Source organism: Ornithodoros turicata, chromosome 4 (assembly GCF_037126465.1).
Source record: "Ornithodoros turicata isolate Travis chromosome 4, ASM3712646v1, whole genome shotgun sequence".
Lineage (NCBI taxonomy): Eukaryota > Metazoa > Arthropoda > Arachnida > Ixodida > Argasidae > Ornithodoros > Ornithodoros turicata.
The window spans coordinates 16,663,592-16,689,029 of NC_088204.1; the positions used below are offsets into that span (position 1 = coordinate 16,663,592).

Here is a 25,438-nt window from a genome sequence, read left to right on the forward strand (position 1 = left end):
CTATGCAGTCCGTCCTTTTGGTGTGCGATGAACCATTCTATTTCAAAACTTTGGCTCATTTTTCGTGAAACATCTTGTAGAATTCGTTATATCGGAGTTTGTTGTACCGCAATCATGTTGTACGCGCATACCGTGGTGTCCGTGCGTGCGTCCGCTGTGATGTCCTCCGAAGCCGTGGCTGAGGTCTTGGAGGTGGAGGTCCGCGCGGTGGCTGTCGTGCTGCCTTCGTACGGCTGCCTTGCGGTTCACCAAAATGTCGCCTTGCAAGCTGGCTTCGTGGTGAGACACCGAGGGCAGTCCGTGCTTCTGCACAGTCTTGGTGTCTTTTTCGCTCACCTGAAAAAAGAAAAAAAAAAGATGCCGCGAATGAATGTCTAAAATTTACCTTAGAGACCGCATGGTACAACCATTTTTTTGTCATATCTCTCACTGGACGTTCGCTTTCCGAGCATTTGCGTTGCGTGTGCTCGTGGCTGAACGATAATGTGCGGCTAGTTACTTTGGATGCTGCCAAGAAGTCAGCATTGTTGTTCGCGTGCGCTAGTATACGGAGATATCCGCTGTCTCGTGTAGCGCGAAGATGACTCGAGCGGAGCGCTGCCAAAGCACGGCTCGCATGTCACTTCGTGCAGCCTGTGGCGCACAGGGAAGTTGTCTAAACAGTTCCAGACAGTTTTTTCCTTACAAACAAACAAATAGAAATAGCCGAAAGAAAACTGAGCATAAGGTGGTAAACGATGAAGCCATTTTCTAGCAAGATAAGGATACCCGTACGTGGCAGTGTTGCGGCCAACACTTGGCAACAGGCGCTGTGTTTCGTCAAGTAGTTTTCCCTCAATCTCAGTCTTCCTGTGTATTAGCGCCTCTTCTTCTTTGCGCTGTTACATACGACTTCGGTTACCCCAGCCCAGTGGCTTTTAATCGGAGTTCCGCGAAGCTTGTTACGTGTTTCCGCAACTTTAATAGTCACCTGACGCAGGCGCGTGTGTCCCTTGCTTGTACTCGAGCCGTAATAAGCTCCTCGAAATCGCGCTGGCAGGTCACATGTTCCGTCATACAGTATAACTTGAGAATCACCGTGCTGCATCTCTGCTCATCCCGGACGTATGATTATGATCGCTGATATGCTGTCCTTTGATGTCCAAAGACCCACTGAACAACGGAAAAGGCGCAGTCATTTCCTCGTGTTTCAGCCTTTTGCTTTGGTCTTTCGAAGGTTTCGAAGATCGCCAACCGAATTTACTGTCCTCGTTTGGGCTTACGTCGCCCCTAATTCTTGTGAACTGGGCCGCGCGCGCGCTAGACCGGCTTATATAGCCGCCTCCACTGCAGTGTGGTTGTTGTAAACCACTCAGGTGTTGCTCGCTACCAGCGTGCCAGAGCTAGATGAGTTAGCTGCCACGAACACCGCAGCTGCCTAGGCCATTATCGGTAATTAGGCAGGCGTGCTACTTGTAAAACCCCCTAAGCATCACAAGCCTCCGAGCGCGAATGGCTCCCTCGTGAGGCTGAATGGCCACCGGTAAGGACTCGCTAAGCCTTCAAGGTACATGACGCAAGGTTCACCATGAGACGCTCTCTTTACGCTTACGGTTATTTAGAGGAGACGAAGAAATTGAGATGCGCTGTTCGTCAGTCATGTCATGAGTTCCTTCCTTTTTCTTTTTTTTATTCCGCGTCAATGCCGCGAAGCAGCTATGGCTATAAGCGGTGTACGAACGTGGACAGATGGAGAGGGGATAGCTGGAAGGAGTGGGAGACGAAGGGGTTAGTGTGCGTCCTGGGCATACTTCGGAGGAAACCGTACCGACTGGAAGGTCTGCCACGAAAACGCGAGGAAAAACACAGACAGCGCAGCCGGTAGTATAGGACGCGAACCCACCACCTAGCCTTCTAGTGTACACTGTACAGCACGACCTTGGAGTAACCACCAATGAGCGAATGCTTCGGCATCTATCATTATTGCACGAGTGTCACAAAAGGGGCGTACACCGCCTCTCGGTTCGGGATGATGGTTGGCAAAGAACGTGTCATGCGGTGAAGTTCTGTTTACGGCAGCTTTCGGGATATCTCTTCGCCTCCTCGTTGTCTAACTAAAGGAACTTGTACGTCCTATGGAATTCTGTGTCTACACTCTCAAAGCAGAACTTCATCACATAACACGCTCAACCATCGTCCCGAGGGACACCGTTCTCTTTCCTGACTTGTTGAAAACGGGAGGCGTACGTCCTCTTTTGTGACACGTGTGCCGATACGTTAATCGGCACCAAATGGCGTACGCCCTGCATTTTCCACAAAAATCAGGAGTGATATAAGTATCATTATGTATGCAGTATGGCTGGCCTTCAGCGCGTTATGTGGTGAAGTTATGTTTTAAGGGCGCACGCTAGCGAGAAAACAGCGAAGAACATATAGAAGAAGGGTACAAGCGAGCCGATGTAGATTCGATGAGGGAAGCATAATTCCTTGAGTCTGAGGGAAACTTGCACAAGAGTATCGACCCTGGCAAGGAAATCTCCACTCATCATCGCTCAAATAGTTGTTGTTGTTGTTTTTGCACAAGAGACAAAGTCCCAAAGTTGAGTCCCGTGTCGTCCCGTCCGGTTTGTCTTTGTCTCTTGCGCAAGTTTCCCTCAGAGTCGAGGAATTATGATTCCCTTAGAGAAAACAGCGTGGCTCCTATGATACAAATATGACTTTTTTTCTTCTTCTTCTTCTGGACTACTCTCGTGTCTGAAACACGCGATATAGCGATGCCCGCTAGGCTCGTACGAGAGCGATTACCTCTGCTGTCCTTGACTCGCACTCGACTCGACCCATCTTTTCGGAGATCACACATATATCTGTGCAGTATATAGACAAATATAAGCCCTCCCCTCGTTTGGCGCAGACGGCCTCTCGTTTGCAGATAGATACATATTGCGGTCCTCACGGCAAATCCTCGTGCATTATTCATAGACGTGTGCTGGAGAAACGCTACGGCTTGTGAGCTCTGAGGGTCACTTGAAATGAAATGACGGAATTTCGTCCCTCTACTGCCACGAAAGGATGCGTACAATCGATACAATCAAATAGTACCATGCGGGCTAAAGTTTCATGCTGCAGCTGTTTTTGGTGAAATCGGGCGGTGACTGGCATTTATCCTCCTTGGTGTGTCGAGAGAAACGAGCGACCAATAATAAGTACCGCACGAAGGGTCTGCGATCTAGAGTGCATGCGAAAAAGAAAAGGAGTAAATTAATATGTAGTTACTACTTCCATACGGCCTAGATTGCAATTACTTCCCACTGTACTTTTCCTACCCTGAAATTCACCCCCACCCCACCCAGCACTGTGAATAGTCCTCGAAATTTGAATAAACTTTCGTGCATTGCGTCAGGCAGTGTGTCTAACCCTAAAAAAGACTAAAATACTTTTTTTTTCTTAATATGCAAATAAAAAAATAAAAAAGAGAGTAGCGCCCATTGATATACGTATTATTATACAAACTCGTATTATCCCTGGTAAGAGTAGTCTGAATGGCTGCGTCATTGTTAATGTAATAGGGGGCGTCGAAAGCGGGTGGGAAACGTTGCAGCCGCCCCTCAGACTTCGGGGTGCGGGGACCTCGCTCGCTTTCGTTGATGGAGATGCGTGTCTGGTTTTCCGCCTAATAAGGCAGAGATTTGCATGATTTGTACCGTTCACTTGTGTAAATATTACTACTGCGGGTACCTCTTCTCTGAGTAAGGAAAACCTTTTACTTTGCACAAACATAATCATTGTGACTTGACTACGCGTTTGATACAGAATAGGTTCGGAACCTCAATCTCAATCTATTATTCACATAGCGCAAGGCTAGCATTTACCTAATCAACAGAATGCCGCACCCGAAAGCTGCATAACAGATTTGTTGTCTCTCTGATATTAATTAACATTAATTTCTTACTACTCGTTAATTTTGTTATTCAGTAGTTCAAGTCTACTAAGTTATTAGTGTCGCTGTTCTCCATTCTAAGTCGTCTGTTTTGTAAACAGTGAGAGGTCTATTACCGCCAACGGAACGTATTGGTAGTCGTATGATGCCGTGTGCGTTGCGCTTTAGGGTTACCTGAGCTGCTGGCGTAAAGAATGGTCACGTGATATCTCAGCTAAGTGACGTACTCCGCACAGGTCTATGCTCCTGCACTTAGTCTTCCCAGTCTTCCGCGCGCGACTTCCGGACGTTCTTGATTTTGAATTGCAATGCATTACTGCCTTCCCGCCATGATGATATAAATCCGAAGGGTACGCTTCACTCTCATCGAATTCCATCACAACAGCAATTACATCCGCTCGCTAAGAGAGCCGAGGGGACATATTGATCAGAAAGGCTGCTTCTCCTGCATACATTGCGCCATTGCAGTGAAAGCACGCTTCACAGGAGACGCCTCGGACGGACTGACGCACGATTTGTCTGACTTCGTTTCCCCCATTTATGGAATACATTCGGCATTAAGAGCAACAGAAACGCTCTCGAACGCTCGGTGTGCTTGATGGAAAGAGGGAAGCAGTGTCTTGCCTCAACGTCGCCCAGTGAAAGCCTTATCATGTCATTAGCGCGACGTTAGGTCGGCTTTCATCGAGAATGTATACAGGCCAGTGAGATGCAACTTAGATATTGTTGATAGCACCGCGTGTGAAGATGTTTGCGTCAAGAATTATGCGCGTTAGGTTTTCACTTTGTCACCCCATCAGGCTCTTTTACAAGCATGGGAAGACGCGGTTTGAACTGTTGAAATATGGCGAATGTGTTACGTATACTTGGAGCCTGGCGTTTTAGGGTCAATTTCAGTGAAATTTGTTTGAAACCCCCTCCGCGACGCGATTTCTATCCTCGTCAATTAGGGTAAAACCCGAAACACCACGGAAACGGAATTGCCAAAGTGCAAATTGAGCCACTAGTGAGGGTACCGGAGAACGCTAAACACTACGCGTTCAATACAGTTGCTGAGCAGCTCTGTGAAATGCAAGAAACGCCTCATTTAATTTTCATTTTCCACTTTATTTTGCCCGATTTTATAGCTCATGAAAAAAAGGCGATTTTCCCCGGATAAACACACACACACAAAACCCAGAACTCAGGTGTCTATACTTCGATCGCAACCAACACGTACACCCGATTCATGAAACCGTGGAAAGTTGGTCATCACACCCGAAACGGACCCTACACAACTGGTTTACAGTCAGAAATGAACCAGAGTAGTATAACCAGTACCATGTAGTATAACGCTGTCCTCTCAAAGCCGACATTCAGCCAGAATAGAGCTCTCGTTCCGGCCATCAACAACTCGACTCTAAACCCTCCACGCGCAGTTATTGCTGCCGTCCGGCGGTCATTTAGAATGGCTGAGCTCCTTGTTCGGTGAAGCCTCCTTAGAAGGCAGGAGGAAATGTTTAAAGGCAGATATAAAATGGGATGAGGAGTTTGTGGGCCGTATGGCGTGCCTATAACATGTGGTGGAGCGGGAGATTAGGGGAATCTATCTTCAAAATGGAAAGGAATTGTGCTGGGCAATCTGGGCCACATGCGTCGGAGAATGGCGTGCGTTCATTCTGCAAAGCGTAGATGTAGTGATGGAAGTGATAAATGTCTCGGCGCTAAGTCGAGGAATGTTGTTAGTCCTCGATGGATGGCGGAACGTTGCGCTGGTTTGCCGTGGCGGAGTCCTGTGAAGCGGTGTGGTGAAAAACCCGTTGAGGCGTGAAGCTATATCTGCTGTCGTGCTTCTGTTTCAGGAATGCTTTTAAAGGAGCAGTAAAATGCCGCTTCTACCAGCGGCATGGTCGAGCGGGTGAAAACGTCCTCTCGCTGGTGGTAGAAAAGGTCGTGCTGGAGACTGGGAGGTGGTGGGTTCGAATCCTACCGCCTGCTGTGTTGTCTGAGGTTTTCCCTGGGTTTTCCAGACAAATGTCGGCACAGTTCCCCTTGAAGTCTGTCCAGGACGCATACTAACCCCCTGTGCCCCAACACTTTCCTGCTTTCGTCTCTCCATCTACCCACGTCTGTACGCTACTCATACCACAGTTGCTTCGCGGCGCGATCATGGAATAAAAAAAATGATGTCGCTTCGTTTTCTTTAATTTATTCTGGTTCTTTGTTTCCTTTTCTCTTTCACTCTCTTTTTTTGCGTTCTTGGCTGCGAGCTGCAACAAATAACATGAGCTTTTTCGAAGACGAACGACGAAGCAATCACGAGCACAGCTGACGAGTAGCGCGCGAGGGAGGGAGGGAGGGAGAGAGAGAGAGAGAGAGGGGGGGGGATGGCTCTGATCTGCGCTCCCCGTAGAAATCCTCCAGTCCTGCAACGAGGGTATATGTGAACGGGGGAAGTCGACGTCACATCGCGACGTTCGCGATCCCGATGGGCGGGTCAATCAGGAGATTCGTGTCGTAGCAGACGCGACTGAAGCCAAGCTGAAGCGAAGTCTAGTAGCAGCAGCAGCAGCGGACGAATTGTCGGTGGCCAGTGAGAGCTTGCGGCTGCTCGCACGTCTGCTGACGTCACAAGAGGAGATCGGGCCGTACGGTACCGGTGTGGCTGCTTTCTCAGGGCGTTCTTATAAATATGGTTGTGCAGTGACAACACATTGTACACGATGGTTCCTAATGGATGAAACAGTCATGGGTTAGTTACTAAAATAGTAACTAAACTAACTAAAGTTAGCCTTCAAAAATAGTAACTGTGTTACTGTTACAGTTTGTTACTGTTTTTGAGATTACCTAGTTACAGCTGCAGTTACCGCGTTAAAGTAACATACTTTACAGTTACCTTTATTACAATACCTAAGTGACTTTGTTAGTTACAATTTACATATACTTTAACCAGAAACGGTAACTAGCTAAAATTGACTTTTGAAGAAGTAACTAGTTACAGTCACAAGCTACGTGTAACCCAAGACTGGGATGAAACAGCTGGTTTCGAACCAAGTTAAATTTCACTCCTTACTCCTTCAAGAGCTGAATAGAAGATGTTTGCGATACAGTTCAAAGCGTTAAACGTAGCTCCAGCTCGACTATAACGCGCGGCTCCGAGAGGGAACACCGGACAGTGGAGGAAGGAATTACGTAGTCCTTCTTTCGTCCGCACTCTTATTTCCAGTTGTTGTTCGTCCACTCATCCGCAGGCCTAAGAAAGCATTACCATCGTCTCGAGATTACAGCGATCGTGTTGACAGGCGCTATACAACCTTCCGAGACACGTCGGACAACCGAGATACCCCATACCAGTACGTAGTGTTATAATGGTCCTATCTCAATCCTTCCCAAGTTTCTCTCCGCGCACAGTATGCAACCGGTCGCACACAATCACGGCAAACAAAAACAGAACTGGCAATACAGCCAAGGAATCACATCCTATACGCGCTCGGGAGAAAACGGAACAAGCAAGCTCTTACGCCATCATCGACTTCTCGATCCCCTTTTTCACGAAAACCATCGTATATACCCGTACACGCCACCTACGCAAAGCCATCATAGATACTGCACTTGTATCATCCGACCGTGCTGAGAACAAGAGTGTATATACCGCTCAGGCCAAGTCGATGAAATGGAATGAAAGCAAGAAAAAAAGAAGAGGAGGGTACGATGCCGTTATCCTTCCGTCGTGCCGGAGAGCTATCTCTCCAGTGACCAGAAGCCATCCATCTTGTGTCAAGCCCCTTGTCTGCGCGGACTGCGGGCCCATTTACAGAGTGATGCATCTGCCTTTCTGCAGCTAGATGTATTTTCGCGCGCACATCCATTTATGAAATATAGATCAACGGCAGCGTGTCGCCCCCTGGGTTGACGGCCCTCCTCCGCATGAATTTAGAAAGGTTTCTACCGAGTTTTTTTTTTTTTTTTTTGTTCTCCTTCTTCTATTTCTATCACTTTCTTCTTTTTGTGTGTGTGTGTGTGACTGTGTGCGTTCAGGTCTTACGTCCGAGACGTGGACGAATGTTTTCGAAGTGGTTTCACAAAAAAATGTTCCACCTTTGGATTTGCTTCCCGTTTTTTTACACCCGTGTTGCTTTCGGTACACGGACGTATCGCTTCAAGAGGTGAAATGCGAAGTGCGGCCGCGAACAATAAATGGATTGCTCACAGTGCTGGATTCGAAAAATTGCGGCGAGCGCAATCTATAGGTGGCGTTTCTGCTGTCCACGTGACGCGTACGGACGTGAGAAGTGACATTAAGTGCGTAATGAGTTAAGCCTTATACTGTCATTCGTGCCGTGCTATACGGAGATCTGTAATGGCATTCGTCTGAATGACATTTTCCGCGTAATGAGATCACTGCAACTCATTTGCCCATGAAATGCGAATACCCTCGCTCCCATTGTTTGCTCGTCCGATCGTCCCATTGTTTGAGCGCAAGAGCAATTTAAAGCTTCCATAAAGCCACTCTGCCACACTCCCCCCCCCCCCCATAAATTACACGAAAACGAGCATTATTTGTGGCAAAATGCCTGGCGTTGTTAACGATTGGTTCTTTACATATTTGCTTTTGGCGTATGGACTTGCCACCTGACAGGCAAGATGACAACAGTTTTCCTACATATAGTATACAGACCATCGATTATGAAATAAAGCAAATGTTCTCATTTTGTGGTATATTATGGGCATTTTTTAAATCTCTCCGAACGCGTTTACGCTCTTCAAGTATCGCGTCTCTTACGCGGCTAGTGGGAAACCCGCATCGACATCATCGCGTTTAATGTCATTCCAATCTGACGTGTGTAGCACGGCTATCGTAAAAAATGGCACTCCGGACCCGACTGACATTGCAGTACACGCTGATGTCATTTTTTTCTGTACGTGTGACATGAGTATAACACAAGCAAAGACTACATGCGTATTATGGTTTCGGGTGGATAGTGTATATAATTCGCTTTACGCCTGTTTTGTCTTCCTCCGCCGTCGAAGTTGGATACACCCAGAGTTACGCTGCTTCTCAAACGCGTTCTGGTGTAACACTGACGTACTAGGTTGCTGGGAATACTGTAACTGCAAACTGAGGAGTTGGCAGATACAGTGGCAAGAGTGACACTGTACGTATATATACGACAGCAAAATACGTATACGCTGCAAAAAAAAAAAAAAAAGCATTCGGAGAGAACTCTGTATAGTGGCGCCCAGTCGAAATGCAGGCCGCAATGTATTAACGAATATTTTAAAGCGACAAGGCGCGCATGCGTGCTTTTTAACTGGCGTAAAAAATACAGCAAAGCATTAGGAAAGTGAAGTAAAAAGAAAAAGGAATGAAAAAAAAAAAACACTGTCGTGTTTCCCTTTCCAGAGAATCCCCCTGAAACAAAAGGACCTCGACCCGAGCATTATGGGTTTGAGGATAGAGTCGCCATCAACGGTTTGCCCAGGCTGAATGGGAAACCGCGGATACAAAAGCGGTTCACCGCCAACAATGCGTATCGCAACGCTTATAAATGGCGGCGATGCGTTGGGAACGGAAAATAATTATCCGCCTAACGTAGTTTATCAAAAGCTTCGCGTGAGTTTATACAAACGCACAAAAGCTGCAACAAAAAGAAAGATTTTCAAGCAGTTTATGGCAGTGCTTTTGGCCGCCATTGTTCAAAGCCTTATGGTGGATCGAGTGACGTTCTTTTGTGTAGTACCGCATCACAGCACACGCTTCTTTGACCGGGGAAGAAAGAAAGAAATATCGGCGAAACGTTGTTCCGATTACGAAGGGAAGGAGAAAACGAAAAGGCCAATAACATTAACGGGGTAGTGACAATTTTGCGACGCCCTCCCGAAATGTTCCCCCAGGTATCGACGCAGTCAAAAAAAAAGAAAAAAAAACAAAAGAAAATAGAGCTTCGAGGATCACAATTAATCACGCTATCGCAACCTCAAAAATGCAATAGTAGACATCACCTACGTCTAAAGCGTCTGAAACAAGCCGGCGCTTGTCAGGAACGTCATAAATGATTGAAGACCCTGACGGTGTTGCACAGGGTGGGACAAGGGCTTCCTATTGATGCTGTTCAGTGAAGCCCGAAATATTTGTCTCTCAGACTTGTATAAGTCACGGTTCCATCTTTCTATACTCTGTTGCCACACCTTCATGTGTTATACGTACCGCCTTTTCCGGTGTGTAACGCGCACCCCTAAAAATGGGCTAAATTAAAAAAAAAGTTCCATGTATAACGCGCACCGCGATGTTGCTACAAGCTTCCGTACTGCCACCACTATACACAATAAAACAAGGCGGTGTATAATATATGCATATGCTCTGTTTGAAACATATTTAGTTTCACGTCCCTCCTCAATCACGCCAGCATTCTGAAATGAATTCAGGATTATTGACTGCTCAATAGCATCCTTAAAGGTACTGTAAAGCAGTAGACAAGCATGATATGCCGGTGATGTGACTACAGACTTTGTTGCTTCTAAATACCATATGCGGAACCATACGACCGACAACGCGCTATAAATATTTTTAATTTGACATGAAAGATGCGGCGTAGTGGAGGGGTGCGACGCCTGGTGTCAAACAACCCCCTGTACAGCGGGCAGCACTGAAAATTGGTATTACACACTATTACATCGAAACTTCGTTATTTTAGTAACCATATTATTAGTTTTCCTGTTTACCTATGCATTCTGAAACCCCTGTTAACAGTTGAACCTGTTAACCCCTGTTTTTGCGAAGTAACCCAGCGCTGGCCGCTGTTCGATGGAAGCTGTCCCTACTTCTCTGCTGCGCCTGCGCGCTCCTTCTGTTCGCGGCCTCTTTCGAACGAACAAACTCTCTGTGAACCTCTGTGAACAAAGAAGTCCCGACGCTGTCTGGCTTCTTGAACGTCTGACACATTTTTTGTTCAACGGCTCAGCATTTCATTTCAGTTCGCTTATCCGTTTATGCTCAGATGTGGATCGTTGTGTGGATTGCAGGGGCGGATTTTATGGTGGATTGTTATGTCGGGCCCAGTGTTATACGCATGCAGTGTGATTGCCGCCGTATGTGTCAGGAGTACGGATTCATTTTGAATACCTAGTACAGTGTTCCCCGTAATCTTTAATTGTAATTTTCTAATTAATTGCACCGTCGATTGGAATGAAACTTTCGCAGTTTTTGTCCTGGTGGCTTGGACTATCGAATAGCCACACTAAATGACATTTGATCGGTGCTGCTTTACAGTACCTTGAAACAGCATCATTATTTTTTTACGAAGTTCAGCGCCCTTTCGCCGGCTTTGTCAACTGACCCTAAGAGATTTGGGAGAAACTCACAGCACACCCTGGAAGAGGCTAGAATTGGTACGACACCGACCAGAAAAGGAACTCTGGAGGAAAATAATTCCGTGTACGACCCACATCTTTAGATGACGCGCAGGACCTCTTCAGAGCACTTTTTTACTGTATAATGCGCGCGTTATACACCGGAAAATACGGTATATTATTATCGCACGCTTGCACTATATCGCATTTAATATAGGAGCTACGAACACACAAGGCGCTGGGCATTGCGGTGGCAAAACACTGCCCTTTATTTGCCGGACGGGATCTAATTCCTCTTTGTCCACCGGGCACAATCAACCAAAAGCGCAATAGCCTCGTACCAGATCAGCTTACCCTCATCTCTCCCCGTGTTTTTCGCGACTCCATTTGCGCAATCTGGAGCGTCAATGGCGCGCCGTGCCTACGTTGAACGATACCGTTTTGTGCGTCCCCCCCCCCCCCCCCCGCTTTTTTTTCGTACCATTTTGTGCTGCCTTTGCCGGCGCAGCCGTGATGTCCTCGCCGTGCCTCGCGTTTAGTAACTTTTGCACTTTGGGGCAAATTTGGGAGCGCGCTCTTGAAAGGTTGCGCATTGTGCTTTGGGAGTTACGCATGACAGCTTGGGCCGATGCAGGGATGTTGCCCACGGGCTGTTGTGAAGTTACGTCTCCTGAGCCGAAGGGCTTCACTTTAAAAGGCGCCGAAAGCTTTTTTTTTTTTGTCCGCGCATCATTTTGATTTATTCGGTATACGCAGGCAGCGTTATATCGAACGAAGCTAACGAAATTCGCTGGGACGTCAAATGCAGGAGGTCACCTCTGTTGCTACGTGTATTTATGGCTGTTTCTTTCGCATTTTATGTTTCCTTGTGTGTGGTGACATTTAACCGTGGTTTAAGATTTTCAGCTGACCGATGCAGTTATTTTAGTTTTTAAATTTCCTTTATTTATCGCGAGATACGTACGTGGGAAGGTAAAAAAAGGAATCAGTGGTATACGGGGTCAATAGCGCTTGATAGTAGAAGACTTCCACGGCATAGAATGTGAGAAAATGCTAACATACGCAGATACATGTATAGAGACAATTCAAATAGGCGATATGTAGTCAGTACATATACCGATAACTTCCTCAAAAAGCAAATGCTGCTCTTTAGCTGTAGCGGTAAAGAATTCCAAAGCCAAAGACAATAATTAATCGTGTGCCACCATCACTCGGTCGATCTGGAATGCAGTCATTAAAAGTTACGTTTCTGTTGTTTCGAGAGACACTACAGCTCCTTCCCAATAAGTAATTGTGATCGTTGTTATGATTCAGAAGAGTTTGTTTTTATTTTAATGCCAAAAATATATACGCAGCATCAGTTACTCACAAGACGAGCAGACGGATTTCGACATCGCGGAGTGGGAAACAGGCATAAAACGGATCCCGCACCGGTATTTCTTATTGTTCGTCGACCTTTTACAACGGAAACCGCTTTGTAGCACGCCGATGTTTTTGTAAGAGAACAGAACGGGCCTGAATCGAAGTGGGGGTCGAGGATAACACGCAGAGTGGCGCCACCTGCGGTTGATTAAAGCCGTCGGAAATGCACGTCATGTCGCCCGCGGCTCAAAACGACATGTCGTCAACGCCACCTGCTGTAGCTGAGCAGCGACATTGGAGAGGAAGAGCGATCCATCATGCCGCTTTGGGCTGCGGGGCATGTATTAGGCTACACGACATCTGTATGGTTTTGACCGTGGAAAAGACGCGAAGATATTGTAGCCTCGTTTATCGATGGAGATGTCAGCGTGCCACGGGTGGAATTTCCAGGTTTTGGGGGGCGGAGGTTCATAGCGGCGTTCAAAAAATAAGTAATACGGTGATCTACGTCGCGAGGCTATAATAATAATCAACCCATATCACAGTTGATTATCATCATCTGCATCATAAGCGACACCGTCATAGCTTTCTGCTGCAACGTAATCACGAACGTTCAACGTCCTGTCTTTTCGTGCGCTGCTAAGGCAGCGTTCACATGGGGCAACTTTTTCCAGCAACTATAAGCAACTTTGAAGTTGCTGACAGTCGGTAACCTCCAGCAACCCGAGTTGCTCAGTGTTGCTGCGAATCGCTCCCTGACCGAGAACTTGAGAAGTCGCTCGCGCACCGGCCAGGGGAGCATTGCCACGTGACTCCCGATGGCGTTGTGGATTTCGTTCGTGAATTCATGGGTTCAAATCCTGCAGGTGCAGCTGAGAAATACATTTTCCTTTTTTCTTTTTTTTTTACTAACGTCACGAAAACATATCAGTTGCCATTTCTGGAAGGTAATAATGATCTATTCGCACGATAAAACTGACTGAAACCTGATAAACAGCAGCTAAAGAAAAGATTCCACCAGTTCGATTCGAACCCACATTATCCGGTCGCCATAAGATTGCTTGTGGGTGGAGCTACTGGGGGGGGGGGGGGGGGAGTTGCTACGTGTGAACGCGGACTCGAAATTGCTCGAAAGACGTTGGTTTGAGTTGCTTCGAGTTGCTGCGAAAAGTTGCCCCCTGTGGACGCCGGCTAAGTGTGCGGAACATCAAGATATTCGGTAACAGACGACAGGAAAAGACGGTGTCGTCTGCTAAGTGTGCAGAACGCCACTCCCTATATTCCAGCACCGCGCTTCTGCCCATGCAGTGCGCAGTCTTTTTTTTTTTTTTTCATTGGAATATTCTGTGAGGATGTCGCACGTGTCAATACCCGGTATCCGAACGACGCTGGAAGAAACTATGGAAGAAAGACAGACCATGTTACACGAAAACGCGTGACGTGCGACGCGATCAGGTGGTCATGTGCACTCAACCACGACCTACTAAATTATAACGACCATGGCATAATCGACAACCCCTATGAGGAGCCCGTCCGCATAATCTGCTCGGGGCGCTACTCATCGGCCCGCGAGATCTGTATCATGATTGGACAATGTAAATTTGAAATTTGAACGCGGAAGCGGACGCACGACTATACCGTAGCAGACGACAGCAACAGCTCCTATGAAAACGCGTAGAATGATGATGATAATCAACTTTAGAAACAAGCGCTTCCCGTGGGACATCCACCGCTCGTAGAAAAATACTAAGGTAAGCTGAAGTACAAAGTATTGCAGAAATTGAGGAAGCAATAACCAGGCCAATGAGTAGCGCCACCGCTAGCTTCCAAATGCGGCGCTGGGAAGGGGTGCCTATGACATGGTCGTTATAATCTAGTAGGTCGTGCACTCAACTAACTCTGTCGTTTCTCTTTTCGGATTTTCTCTGAGTAACGGATAGGGGTTACCGATAGGGAACAGAGTTGCGCACTGTACAGATCGTATAATAACAACGCGATTACATCGTCGCCGTCGAGCCATATCGAATTCTCAAAGGCATAATCGTACAAAGAAATACCAAGAAGGACAGAACTGCCCTACCTTATTGCACCTTAAATTTATTCCGTCCGCGTTAGCGTGCATTACGCGTACAAGGTAAATGCATTACTGGCTGTACGCGCAGCGTCATATCATCATAAGCATCAAAGAGACTCTCTAAACTTAAACCCTTCGGCATTAGGAAGCAGACGCGTAATGCACAGCAGGCAGAAGTAATGTGCACTCCTCCGCTGCAGAAATGCGAGTCGCTACCAGTTACAAACGTGCCCGTTGTAATTGCGAGGACGTCAAGACGCGCGACAAAGTCGTTTTCCCCCGGCAACTAAGGCGACGCATTATGACAGCGTTTTAAACATTTTCCCGAGCGGCAGAAGACTGCGAGGCCGCTGGGTTTATTCACACAAACGCAAAACAGGCGCCGCTCATTTTCAGTGGCGCAGCAAATAGCATTCGCTCTATGAAGCATTTTTGAAGACTCGACTTACGTGTTTCTTATGAGCGTGGAATCTTTCCTTGCTGTGCTTGTTGGACTGGTGTAGCTTCTTCCAAGTCTCCCCAGAGTCGGCATGGATTTTCTTTTCGCCGTGGTGCTTCTGCACGAGGAAGAAAAACGGAGGAGTGAGAATGCTTTTCGTTCGAGGAAACAAAGTAGGAGTATGCTGACAGCTTAGGGTTCTATACTTAGATGAGGGTAGTGGATGTGTGAAAATAAATAAAGAAGTAAATAAATAAAACGAAAGGAATAATGTTTAGGAATCGGGACTGTAGTTTCAAGTATGGACGTTTCGCAAAAAGAGCGGATCTTTTTTAACAAAAAAGGACGCTCGAAATTACTCTCCCACTGACCCACTTATACTGCCAGAAGGCCATACTGCCTTTAGGGCACTATACATACATAGCAAAGGCCATACATACTCTTTTTACCCACTCATACAGCCATAGAAAGCCATCGCTGTTCATGGACAAGCTAATAAAAGTGCTGCGGTCGCGTAAACAGTTTACCATGCAGGTAGTAGGGTCGAATCCCGCCACTGACAGTGGCTTCCCTGACGGACGTCGGCACAGTTATACACACGAAGTCGGACCAGAACGCATAAAGTTCCCTTTATCCCACTCGTTCTTACAGCCATTTTCGCTTCGCGGCGCTCTTTGCATGAAGAAATACGATGTGTAGAAACCTATAAACACGATGTAATAAAGTGTCCGATACTAGACAATAACAAAACGTATTCGGATTCAACCCGACGTTTGCAATAACCGTAGAACGTGACGTACATTCTAAGCGTCTCTCACTCCTTGTATATAACGCTTGTTTGTCTTTTAACGAAAGTGTCCTTCACTCTCATATACTTAAGACAGCGATATTGTTCCAGCCTAAAAGCCCGTGCCATTTTTCAAGCTTCACTCCTTTGGGTATGTCGGCGAAAACTGAGGTGGTGGGAAGTGCATGCGCCTAATTGGCGTTGTCTGCCAGCCGTGAAGTGTGAAGAAATGCTGATCTCCCGGGAGATATCTGCTTTATGTGACTGCGTGTGGGTGTGGAAAGGGAATGACGATGTTGTACAGGCTGTGGAACCGTTTCGAAACCGAGACAATACATTTGGGTGCGACTATTGAGAGACATATGAGCAGCGATACAAAACAGGTGCGTGTGAAGAGCTAATATGTATACGGAGCGATGTCGATTTTATCGATATTTTTCCTAGTCGATGTGATGGATGTTTTAAAAATATCGATATTTTACTAGTCAATAAACTATCGATAATGTATCGGTAAAATTATCTATTTTATTGTACATTGCATATTGATATGTATATTATTATATACTGTCGATATTATCGATGAAAATATCGATACTCGGGAAAATATCGATATTTTAACATCGGTTCAGAAAAATAAAGTTTCCTACATTTTTCTCGCGGATGTCGATATATATATATCGATAAAATATCCGCACTTTCGTTAATGTTTATCGGCACGTTTTCGGGTTACCGATTCTTTTGCACCTGTAAGAGCCGCTTGGAGTAAGCAGTCCCTGTTCGATATGCAGGGTCCGGAAATGAAACGTCTCTCCTAGTATTACCCGGAGCATCCGTCAACTTGTTCCAAGACAGTTTGACGGGAGTTTCATTTCCACGCACGTGGTGGCTCTCCAGTCACGATGTGAACCGTTTACCCAAAGAGTTTCTCTCGGAAAAGCAAAAACAAAAATAAAGAATGTGTCGAGAAAATTCACATGCAGCCCGCTGTTTACTTCCGACTCGTCCGATCCAGGTCCACCACTTCGTGTCACATGCAGCCGCACGGAGCACGCCACAAGGCCTCGGCTTATACCAAATATACTTCACCAAACAAACATAACATCCGCGCGCGCGTCTGGAGCCGCGGCTTCTCTGTATGCCCAGCTAGCACTCCAGGCAAACCGGCTCAAAGGAAAAGTAATCGCACGCCGAAGGAAATCTGGGCCTTGCGTGTCAAACACAGCGAAGCCTGGTACGAGACATTACTTTTTTTACGTACGTTTTTGGTCCTGCGCCTTTTATTTCCACTGCCATATCCCCCCCCCCCTCCCCCTTCGGCGGTATGAAAGTGTAAGCACGGACTATGCTGTCCGCCTTTCAAAACAAAACGCTTGCCCATGCGCTTTTGATTAAATGTGTCCACGCGTTGCCCGCGAGCGTGACACGTATTGTTATGTGCTCGGGTGTTCGGAAGGCTTCTGCTTCGATTATCGAGGGCGTTGTTCATGAAGCTCGGATAAATATTGCCGACTGCGGTTGTTTTGAAGTGCAATTCGACTTACGAGTCATTTTGCTGTTTCAGCCGACTGTTTTCTTGACGGCCTTTTCTTCGTTATCGTGTTGTTATAACGTTGGAGCCGCCTCAGTTGCGAAGCGGTGTTTACGCGAGGCAGAATTGTCCCTCCTCTCTCTCTCTCTCTCTCTGCGACACTTTTCCATGTGTTCGGTACGGGTTTTTCCAGCTGCAAGCAGGGATCGGAACCGGATTTGAACCCGAACCGAAAACCGGAAAAACCCGTTGTTTTCTGACGAACCCGAACCGAACGATTTTTTTGCTTGTCCCGAACCGAACCGAAAAAAATTCATACGGTTATCGGTTCGGGAATTGGTGCAGAGGTGAAATAATTGCATTACTGACCGACCTTTTTTTGACTCACCTGAAACGATGATCTTACACTTTTCTGTTATAACCGTGTACGGTGAGCGTAAGCTCGCTTTCACGTAGCAAAACTACTGCCCATGAACCGGTTAAACCGGGACCGAAAAAAAGTAACGGTTTCAGTCCCTGTAAATGTCCTGACCGCTGATCGATTTTTTTTTTTTTTTTTTTGTCTGCGTGTCAAGGGGGGAGGGGGTTCTCCCTGACCCGAACCGAACCGATATACCTGAACCGGTTCAAGCTGATAATTTCGGTTCAGCGAAGCTAAACCCGAATCGAACCAGTATGCCTGAACCCGAACCGGACCGAAAAAAATACCGGTTCCAATGCCTGGCTGCAAGAAGCATTGTTTTTTTTACCTCGCGGGGAAAAAATCGCATTTCAGTGCCCCTTTAAGTGCACCAAGTTACAACGAGCTTGCGCTGGGAAAAATGTTACGAGGAACGGTTGAAATTTCACGGATCGCCTAAAACTAAGGCCTTGCGTATTCAGGCAGCGTTGTTGATGGCAGAGCGTTGAATGTAGGTATCTCATGAAAGCCGGTACATTTCATTGTCATGCTCTCCTGTTCATCGGATGCCTATCCGTAATCCGGCATGCAACATTAGGTTGAAAGCGGCAACGAAACAAATTTGCTGGAAGAAAGCGAAATTTCGTGGGTAATTCACTTCTCGGCTCCCGGAGTAAATTTGCGTGACTTCTGCAACATGAAGTACAATTGGTGTTATCTTCAGTACGCGCAATCTATTCGCTTTGCGATCGTTTGAGTGGGGAATTGCGTTAGCTCCGCGTTCCTGGCTCACTGACTTCAACTGGTATGGAAGAAATTATACGAGTATGGTGGTTGTTTCTATGAATGGTTTGATCCATTGTCACAGTGAGTTAGCTGTTTCTTTGTTTGTTTGTTTGTTTTTTTTACGGCGATTACGTTTAGGTGATGTGCAAGCTGTACATGTATTATACATACAGTATTTTTAGATTATAGCAGACTATGATTTATATTGGGAATTTAGGGATTAGGTTGGCGACTAGATTTAGAGATTTCGGGTTAGATTTGCGACTTAGCTATTAGATTACGTTACATTAGAAGAGCAGATTGAAGGAGTAGAGTAACCTGATATTTCATATAATGGATAGTTTGTGCATTATGTGACATTTCCGCTATTTCATAGCCTTACTGCGTAGCTTGGATTATTTTATGTCATTTACAGTATTTGATTGCAGTTGCACTTCGTTTTGCTGTTTTGCAGAATAAGCCTATTTCAAGCAGCAGTTTCCAAAACTGAGACGGAAATTTTTCTCTTTTTGCAAACTGCGGTAGTCGATTTGTAACTGCGAAAACCAGCGGGACAGTTTCGTCCTCAACGCTCCTTCGCGAGTTAAAGTGACGAACGACTTTTAATTGTTTCCGTACCCTGAAACCCCAGACTAACCTCTGTCAGTATAACTCCCGTTTTCTCGCGACGCAACGCCACCTACTGGGGCGTCGCTAAACTTGGATATATTCGCTTCCTGCCGAACCTTCATTCGGTCGACGCAGTCTCTGCTCTGAATCTGCAGCAGAGCTTCGGGTTCATTACTAGGCAATTAACTCAGTAAGCTAAGCTAAGACGCCCGTATCCTGTAATTAGGGCAACGCACGTCATTAACTTTACTGATTTACAAGCGAAAAAAAAAAGTCTCCCCCGCCGCGCCCGAGCTACCATGTGTACAGATATGGCGGTTGGATTATAGGCCTGCCGTGCGTGATGGTCGGGTAAAACCCACCATTATCCGAATTATTGTTATTTTCGTTCATTTATTCAGTGTTTTTTTTTTTTTTTTTTCCTCGTGGAAGAAACCTCTCATTGTCCGTCCTTTCTTAGGGGAAATCCGAAAGCACCTGCGTATATGTAGGTAGTTTGTGTTCTGCGTAGCAAATTCTCGAACAATAGAGTGGAATGGATTGGATTGGATATCTTTTGTTGTCACATCAATGACATCCGTGTAGTGAGACTTTAAAATTTGATCGCTTGAAAGTGAACAGTTATCTCTGTTCATTTCTTTCTGGTGCCGTTTTTTTTTTTGTTTTTTTTTTCTTCTTCTCTACTTTTTTTTTTTCGGTGCTTAGGTCTTTTACTGATACGCGAGTGACTGGGACGTCAAAAGTTCGATGGCGCGGTACTCTGGTACCTCCTTTACGGTGGTACCAGCCAATAGGTGGCAGATTTAGTCCGCAGACTGACAGCAGTGACTCCCCATCGTGGTAATCCTTGCCTCACGACGTAAACCACCCAATCATTGTTACCACAATTAAGTACAGGGTCAGACTAGCAGTCCTTAGACATTTCGACCGCGTTATAAAAATAGAAGACTAATTATCCCGTCCGAAATCTTGCCGACTCATAGCCATTTCTTTGAAGTTCTATTGGAATTTTTTGCAACGGTTATGGTCTTGTAGAGAAAAAAATTATTATCAAGCAAAATCTCACCCTATGCAGTTTCAATGGTCCACAGTTGCTTCGCGGTGCTAACATGGAATTTAAGTTTCAGTGGCCTGTCGTATTCAAAAAAACGCAATTTTTCCTCTTGTGTCTGCTTGACGTTCATATCACCACATACAGATGGCGCTGCCTCCAGCAATGCGAAATGCGGTTATGGATGGATGGATTCTGCCTTACCCTTTAGAACGGGCGATAGCTTGCGCTACCTGGCCTAGAATTAGAGTAGTATTATAGTTTGAATAATGACGTACCGGCGCCTGTGCGCGTACTAATCTTCGAAAAAAATTACTAGCCCGCCAATCGTTTAGGCGTTCCCTAAAAAGTTAACTTAATCTCTGTCGTTTCGAAAACCCAAGCTTCCGATATGGCCACATCCCTTTTGAAGGCTGAATACCCGGCTGAATACCCTTACATTTCAGTACGGCACGTTCCGCTGTCTCTTCTTCCTGCCCACATATACCGCATGTTTTGTCTGTGATTTCCGAATATTTATCTACATCGGGTTTTTGTTCTTAGCGTCCCTGTCCGTGCCCCAAACAGCAACGCTCCCCCTCTCGGATTGTCGAAAATTCCCTCCGATCGTATTTCCTTTTGATGTTCCCTGTATATTCCGACTGACGGTTTCGCCTGTACCTTACTTTACCCATTGTCCGGTTTCCGATTCTCTTACCCTAGTCTTTATATTTTTCTTCTTGCTTTCTTCATTCCAGGTTCAATATACTTAGCAGACAGGCTTCTAGTCATTTTGCGCCATTTTGTATCTATGTTGTTTACGTATAGGTATGATCCCAAGCAGCACAACATCTTGGCGCAATATTGATCCAATATTGGCAATACCGGCCCAAGATTGGAACAATGGTGGGCCTCTATTGCCAAGATTGGTCCAGTATTGGCAATACCGGCGCAATATTGGACCAAGATTGGACCAATAATGAGTCTCTGTTGCCAATATTGGACCAAGATGTCGTGCTGCTTGGGATAGTACTTTCGTGGCCCACATCCCTTCGTCTAAATTCCTCAGGCGCGCTTCGTATCTAATCTTACTTTTTGCTTCTCTCCCTTCGAACGAGGACCATCCCATATCCCCCATTACCCCCTCATTGGGTGTATTTCGGTGTGCTCCCAATGCCAATCCGACTCCTCTCTGTCGCGTATCCATGAAGGACAAGATGCCCGGGTTTGGACAGGTTACTGCATTTCCAAATGTCAAGCCTGGAACCATTACCCCTTTCCAAATCGTAAAGGTTGCCTCATACCCTGCTGTGCTCATACCTCCTCTTCCGTATGTTGCGCCAGCTATATATGTGATGAATGATATGAAAATGAAGCAAGGACAGGCAAAAATGGCGGCTTTTGAGACAGATGGGCCGTGGAAAATGTATGGGATGAGATTTCGCTCGATTCTTATTATTATTACTATTATTATCATTTTTTAGAGGACCATAACGTTTGGCAAAAATTCCGGGCCGCATAGATCTCCGGCATAAATTTGTACGATTATCGAAATATGTAATCAGTCAATCAATCAGTTATTTCATTCATTCAAACGACTGATTGCTAATGCTTGCGAATTGCTAATGCCAATTGATTGCTTGACATCATGATTGCTACACTACCCCCGCGTTATATCATCACTCGAATTTCAGTCTCGTTGGTGTGGCTCAGTTTTCACTTTTTTTATTTGTCTTCTAGGTCTCAAAAGCGTGACACAGTTTTTACTGTAACCTACTAAGTTGTTTCTCGAAATTTGCCGTCGAAGCGGGACGCTTTTCGGGTACACGGAAATTTCCTCGGCCGTTGTGACTCGCGGCGTCGCGGTTCGTGGTCTACAGCTCCCGTTTCGCCCGTGTCGGCTGTGCACTGTATGCACGGTGTTAGATGCGAAAGCTATAACTCATTTTCTGTCACAACAGGCGATCAATTTTGCGCGCGGTCGGCAATTCAGCGTTCGAGATACGCCTGTCGGACCGCAAACGTCCACAGATATTGATGGGGAAATGTCGGAGCTTCGTCATATACAAGGCGGGAAACAACTGACGAAAAAAAAAAAAAAAAGAAAAGAAAAGTGAACTGATGATACTAACAGAACTAAACGCATGAGGAATGGTTTTCTATTACCATTTTTGTGTACGTTTTGTTTTTTTGTGTACGTGTGTTGTCCTATGTGCAGTTGCAGGGCAAGAAAAGCATGCCCGAGTCGCTGAATCAAAACATTTAATTAAACGTAATTAACTAATTAACGTAATGTAATTGTGTTATGTCATTTTGATAAGTGTCTTGTTATTGTATGGTGCCTCTCCCCTCTATAATGCCTTCTTGGCCCTGAGGGTATATAAATAAATAAATAAACGATTCAACTAAGCATTTAAGGCTACGGTTTCGCGGTAGCCATCTTGAAGGTATTTACGGGCTTCCTACGGCGGGGCGCCACCGTCGCGGTTTCTGTGGATGACCCCGTTAGGGAGAAACAGTTACGCGTGGGACAGCTGGGGACTGGACCCTTTGACCTTGGGTCTCCCCTCTACTATGCCATTGTACACGGTGTTTATGCGTGTGTAGAAGGGATTGAAACTGTTGTGCAAGACGGCGAGTTGATTTTGGTGCTCTCGTGTTTTGAGTAGCATGGGGGAGTAAAAACTCGAACTCGATGTTGTTGTTGTCCGTTCTTCTCGTCACGAGTGGCGGGGGACGGATGGGCGATGATGATGTGCACGAAGTGACCAAATCCTTCTCCGCCGCTCCGAGTTCGATGAAGGGATGATTCGGAATCTGCTCGGTAGGCACTGATTAAAGCCCGACTCAGATGACGGTGATACGGGCTTTATTCACTGGAGACTATGGTACATAGGGATATTTACAAGATTTACACACTGGACTTGATGTTACATGTTCCGAAGTCCGGCTCCCAGTCCTCTCTCCGTCGCTGCGGCCGCTTAAAAGGGTGACAGATAGGGCCACAACCCCCGCTGAAGGCTTCCAATCGGGCGGCCTGGGTTCAAAGGGTTACAACTCGTGGTTGGCCCAGTTTAAATACTTGTCCAGACCTGAACCGCCCGATTGCACACTCTCTCCACGCGATTTACGACCAACGTTTCGAGGTGTCAACCAGTGCACGACCTAACTTCGGTCAGTGCATGCCTCCGGCGCCAGAACCCAGATTTATGGCCGTCGCGACGGATCGAGTTGCCTGGAGGACCCCAGCTCCCCTGCACCTGCAACGATGCCTTTCCCTTTCCCCACTGACATTACCAGTCGGGTCAACCTTCGTCGCAGGCTCGTTAGGAAAATGGGCAAACATCCCCCAACAACACCAGACGTGGGCGGATGATGCCAGATGTTACAATTTGGGCAAATATAACATACTTCTCTCATACAAATTCTCATAATGGTCATGCAAACACAACTCAATCCTTTACACCTCCCATCTCAAGAATGTGACAGGGCGCTTCGTCCTGTCACAGTCCGCTCGCAAAAGGATTGCCCGTACATACAGCCACATATGCACTAACAACACATACATCGCACTATGTATCGTATAGCATTGCACTAAACCATAAAAACAACAAACAAACAGAAACCAAAGAAAACCAGGCGCAACTGAGGAGATCATTGGCATCAACTCAGGGCCCAAATGGTGTACGTGAGTTTCCACCCTACGCTAACCTGGAAAGTGCGTCTGCATTAGCGTGCTTGCCTCCCTCTCTGTGAACAACGGTAACGTTGTATCGTTGGAGCGCAAGGGCCCACCTGGTGAGTTTCGCACCATGCGGGGTCGTCGTCGTTAGGTATGCGAGTGGGTTGTGGTCTGACACCACATGCACCCTAGCCCCAAAGAGCCAATGGTCAAACTTCCCTAGGCTCCAGATGACGGCAAAAGCCTCTCTTTCGATGGTTGCCCACCTCGATTGTGTTTCCGTGAAACGATGGCTGGCAAATGCGACAGGTCGTTCCTCGCCGTCGTCACCCATCTGCGAAAGGCAGGCACCGGCTGCTACAGCCGATGCATCCGTAAACAGCCAGTAAGGTTTGCTGGGAGAAGGCGTGGCCAGCCCTACGGCGTCGCACAACCGCTGTTTTAGAGTTTGGAATGCCCTTTCCGCTTCCTCCGACCACGGGACACGAGTCGGCACCTTTTTCCCGGTCAGTTTTGTGAGTGGTTCTGCTATCGCCGCGTAGTTCGGCACGTATGCCCTGTAATAGCCGCAGAGCCCCAGTACGCTTCGAAGTTGACGCTTTGTCTCGGGTCGCTTCAACTGTTGAATAGCCGCAATTTTGTCTGGATCCGGCGCGTGCACTCCAGATCCGACCACGTGTCCCAAGTACTTAATGCTACTTTGCGCTATTTGACACTTCCCCAGGTTAGCCGTCAAACCCGCACTTCGCAAAACGCCGAGAACCGTCCTCAGGTGCCCCAGGTGCTCCGGCCATGTGCTCGAGAATATGGCGATATCGTCCAAATACGCGCACGCGTAGTCCTGGTGCGACGTCAGGAGCGTGTTCATTACCCTTTGAAACGTTGCCGCCGCATTTTTCAGTCCAAAGGGCATAACCCGCCAAGCAAACTGACCGAAATGTGTCACGAAAGCTGTCATTTCCTGGCTGTTAGGTGCCATCGGTATCTGCCAATAACCCCGTTTGAGGTCTACGAGGGTTATGAATCTCGCGCGGCCTACTCTGAATATCAGCTCCTGCTGATGTGCCATGGGAAAGCCGTCGTCAACGGTTCCTGCGTTTAACTGACGGTAATCTACGCATAATCGAATTGCGCCGTCCTTTTTTGCTACGCACACGACGGGGTGAGCAAAAGGACTGTTCGTGGGATATATTAAGCCCTGTTCAAGTAGCCCACTCACTTGTTTCTCTACTTCCCCCCGCAACATCTCCGGCACGCGATAGGCGTGCCGTTTTGTCGGCGCGTGCCCCTCTTTGAGAACTATTTGATGCTCTCCCACCTTGGCTATACCAGGAGTTGCCACGAAAAGCGTTCGAAAAGATTCAATGATGCCGCGGATTTCCCGGGCCTGGCCTCTAGTCAGGTGCTGGACTGCAGCCTCAGGCAAGGCGTCACTCACGTCGTCCGCAAGCGCAGGTGCATGCTCAACAACGCCAAAATCCCCGTCGCTCTGGAAC

At 46.8% G+C, this 25,438-nt stretch overlaps 2 protein-coding genes across 3 annotated transcripts in view; one reads left to right on the forward strand and one right to left on the reverse strand.

Annotated features, from left to right (window-relative positions):
• The window catches only part of LOC135391201 (TBC1 domain family member 2B-like), a 123,305-nt gene that overhangs the window by 27,083 nt on the left and 70,784 nt on the right, over positions 1 to 25,438 (forward strand). The window contains exon 18 of one of the 2 annotated variants that reach the window (XM_064621354.1): positions 5,758 to 6,090. The exons of the other annotated variant lie outside the window; for it this stretch is intronic. Coding sequence (XP_064477424.1) covers positions 5,758 to 5,769 — 12 coding nt within the window. The 3' untranslated portion in view covers positions 5,770 to 6,090. Of the gene's footprint in view, positions 1 to 5,757; positions 6,091 to 25,438 lie in introns of those variants that run through there. 2 annotated transcript variants of the gene reach the window in all.
• The window catches only part of LOC135391202 (uncharacterized), a 95,420-nt gene that overhangs the window by 2,989 nt on the left and 66,993 nt on the right, over positions 1 to 25,438 (reverse strand). Inside the window, exons 2-3 of the mRNA XM_064621356.1 lie at positions 15,131 to 15,238; positions 132 to 336 (exon numbers count right to left, since the gene is read on the reverse strand). Of these exons, the coding sequence (XP_064477426.1) occupies positions 132 to 336; positions 15,131 to 15,238 (313 nt within the window). The remainder of the gene's footprint in view (positions 1 to 131; positions 337 to 15,130; positions 15,239 to 25,438) is intronic.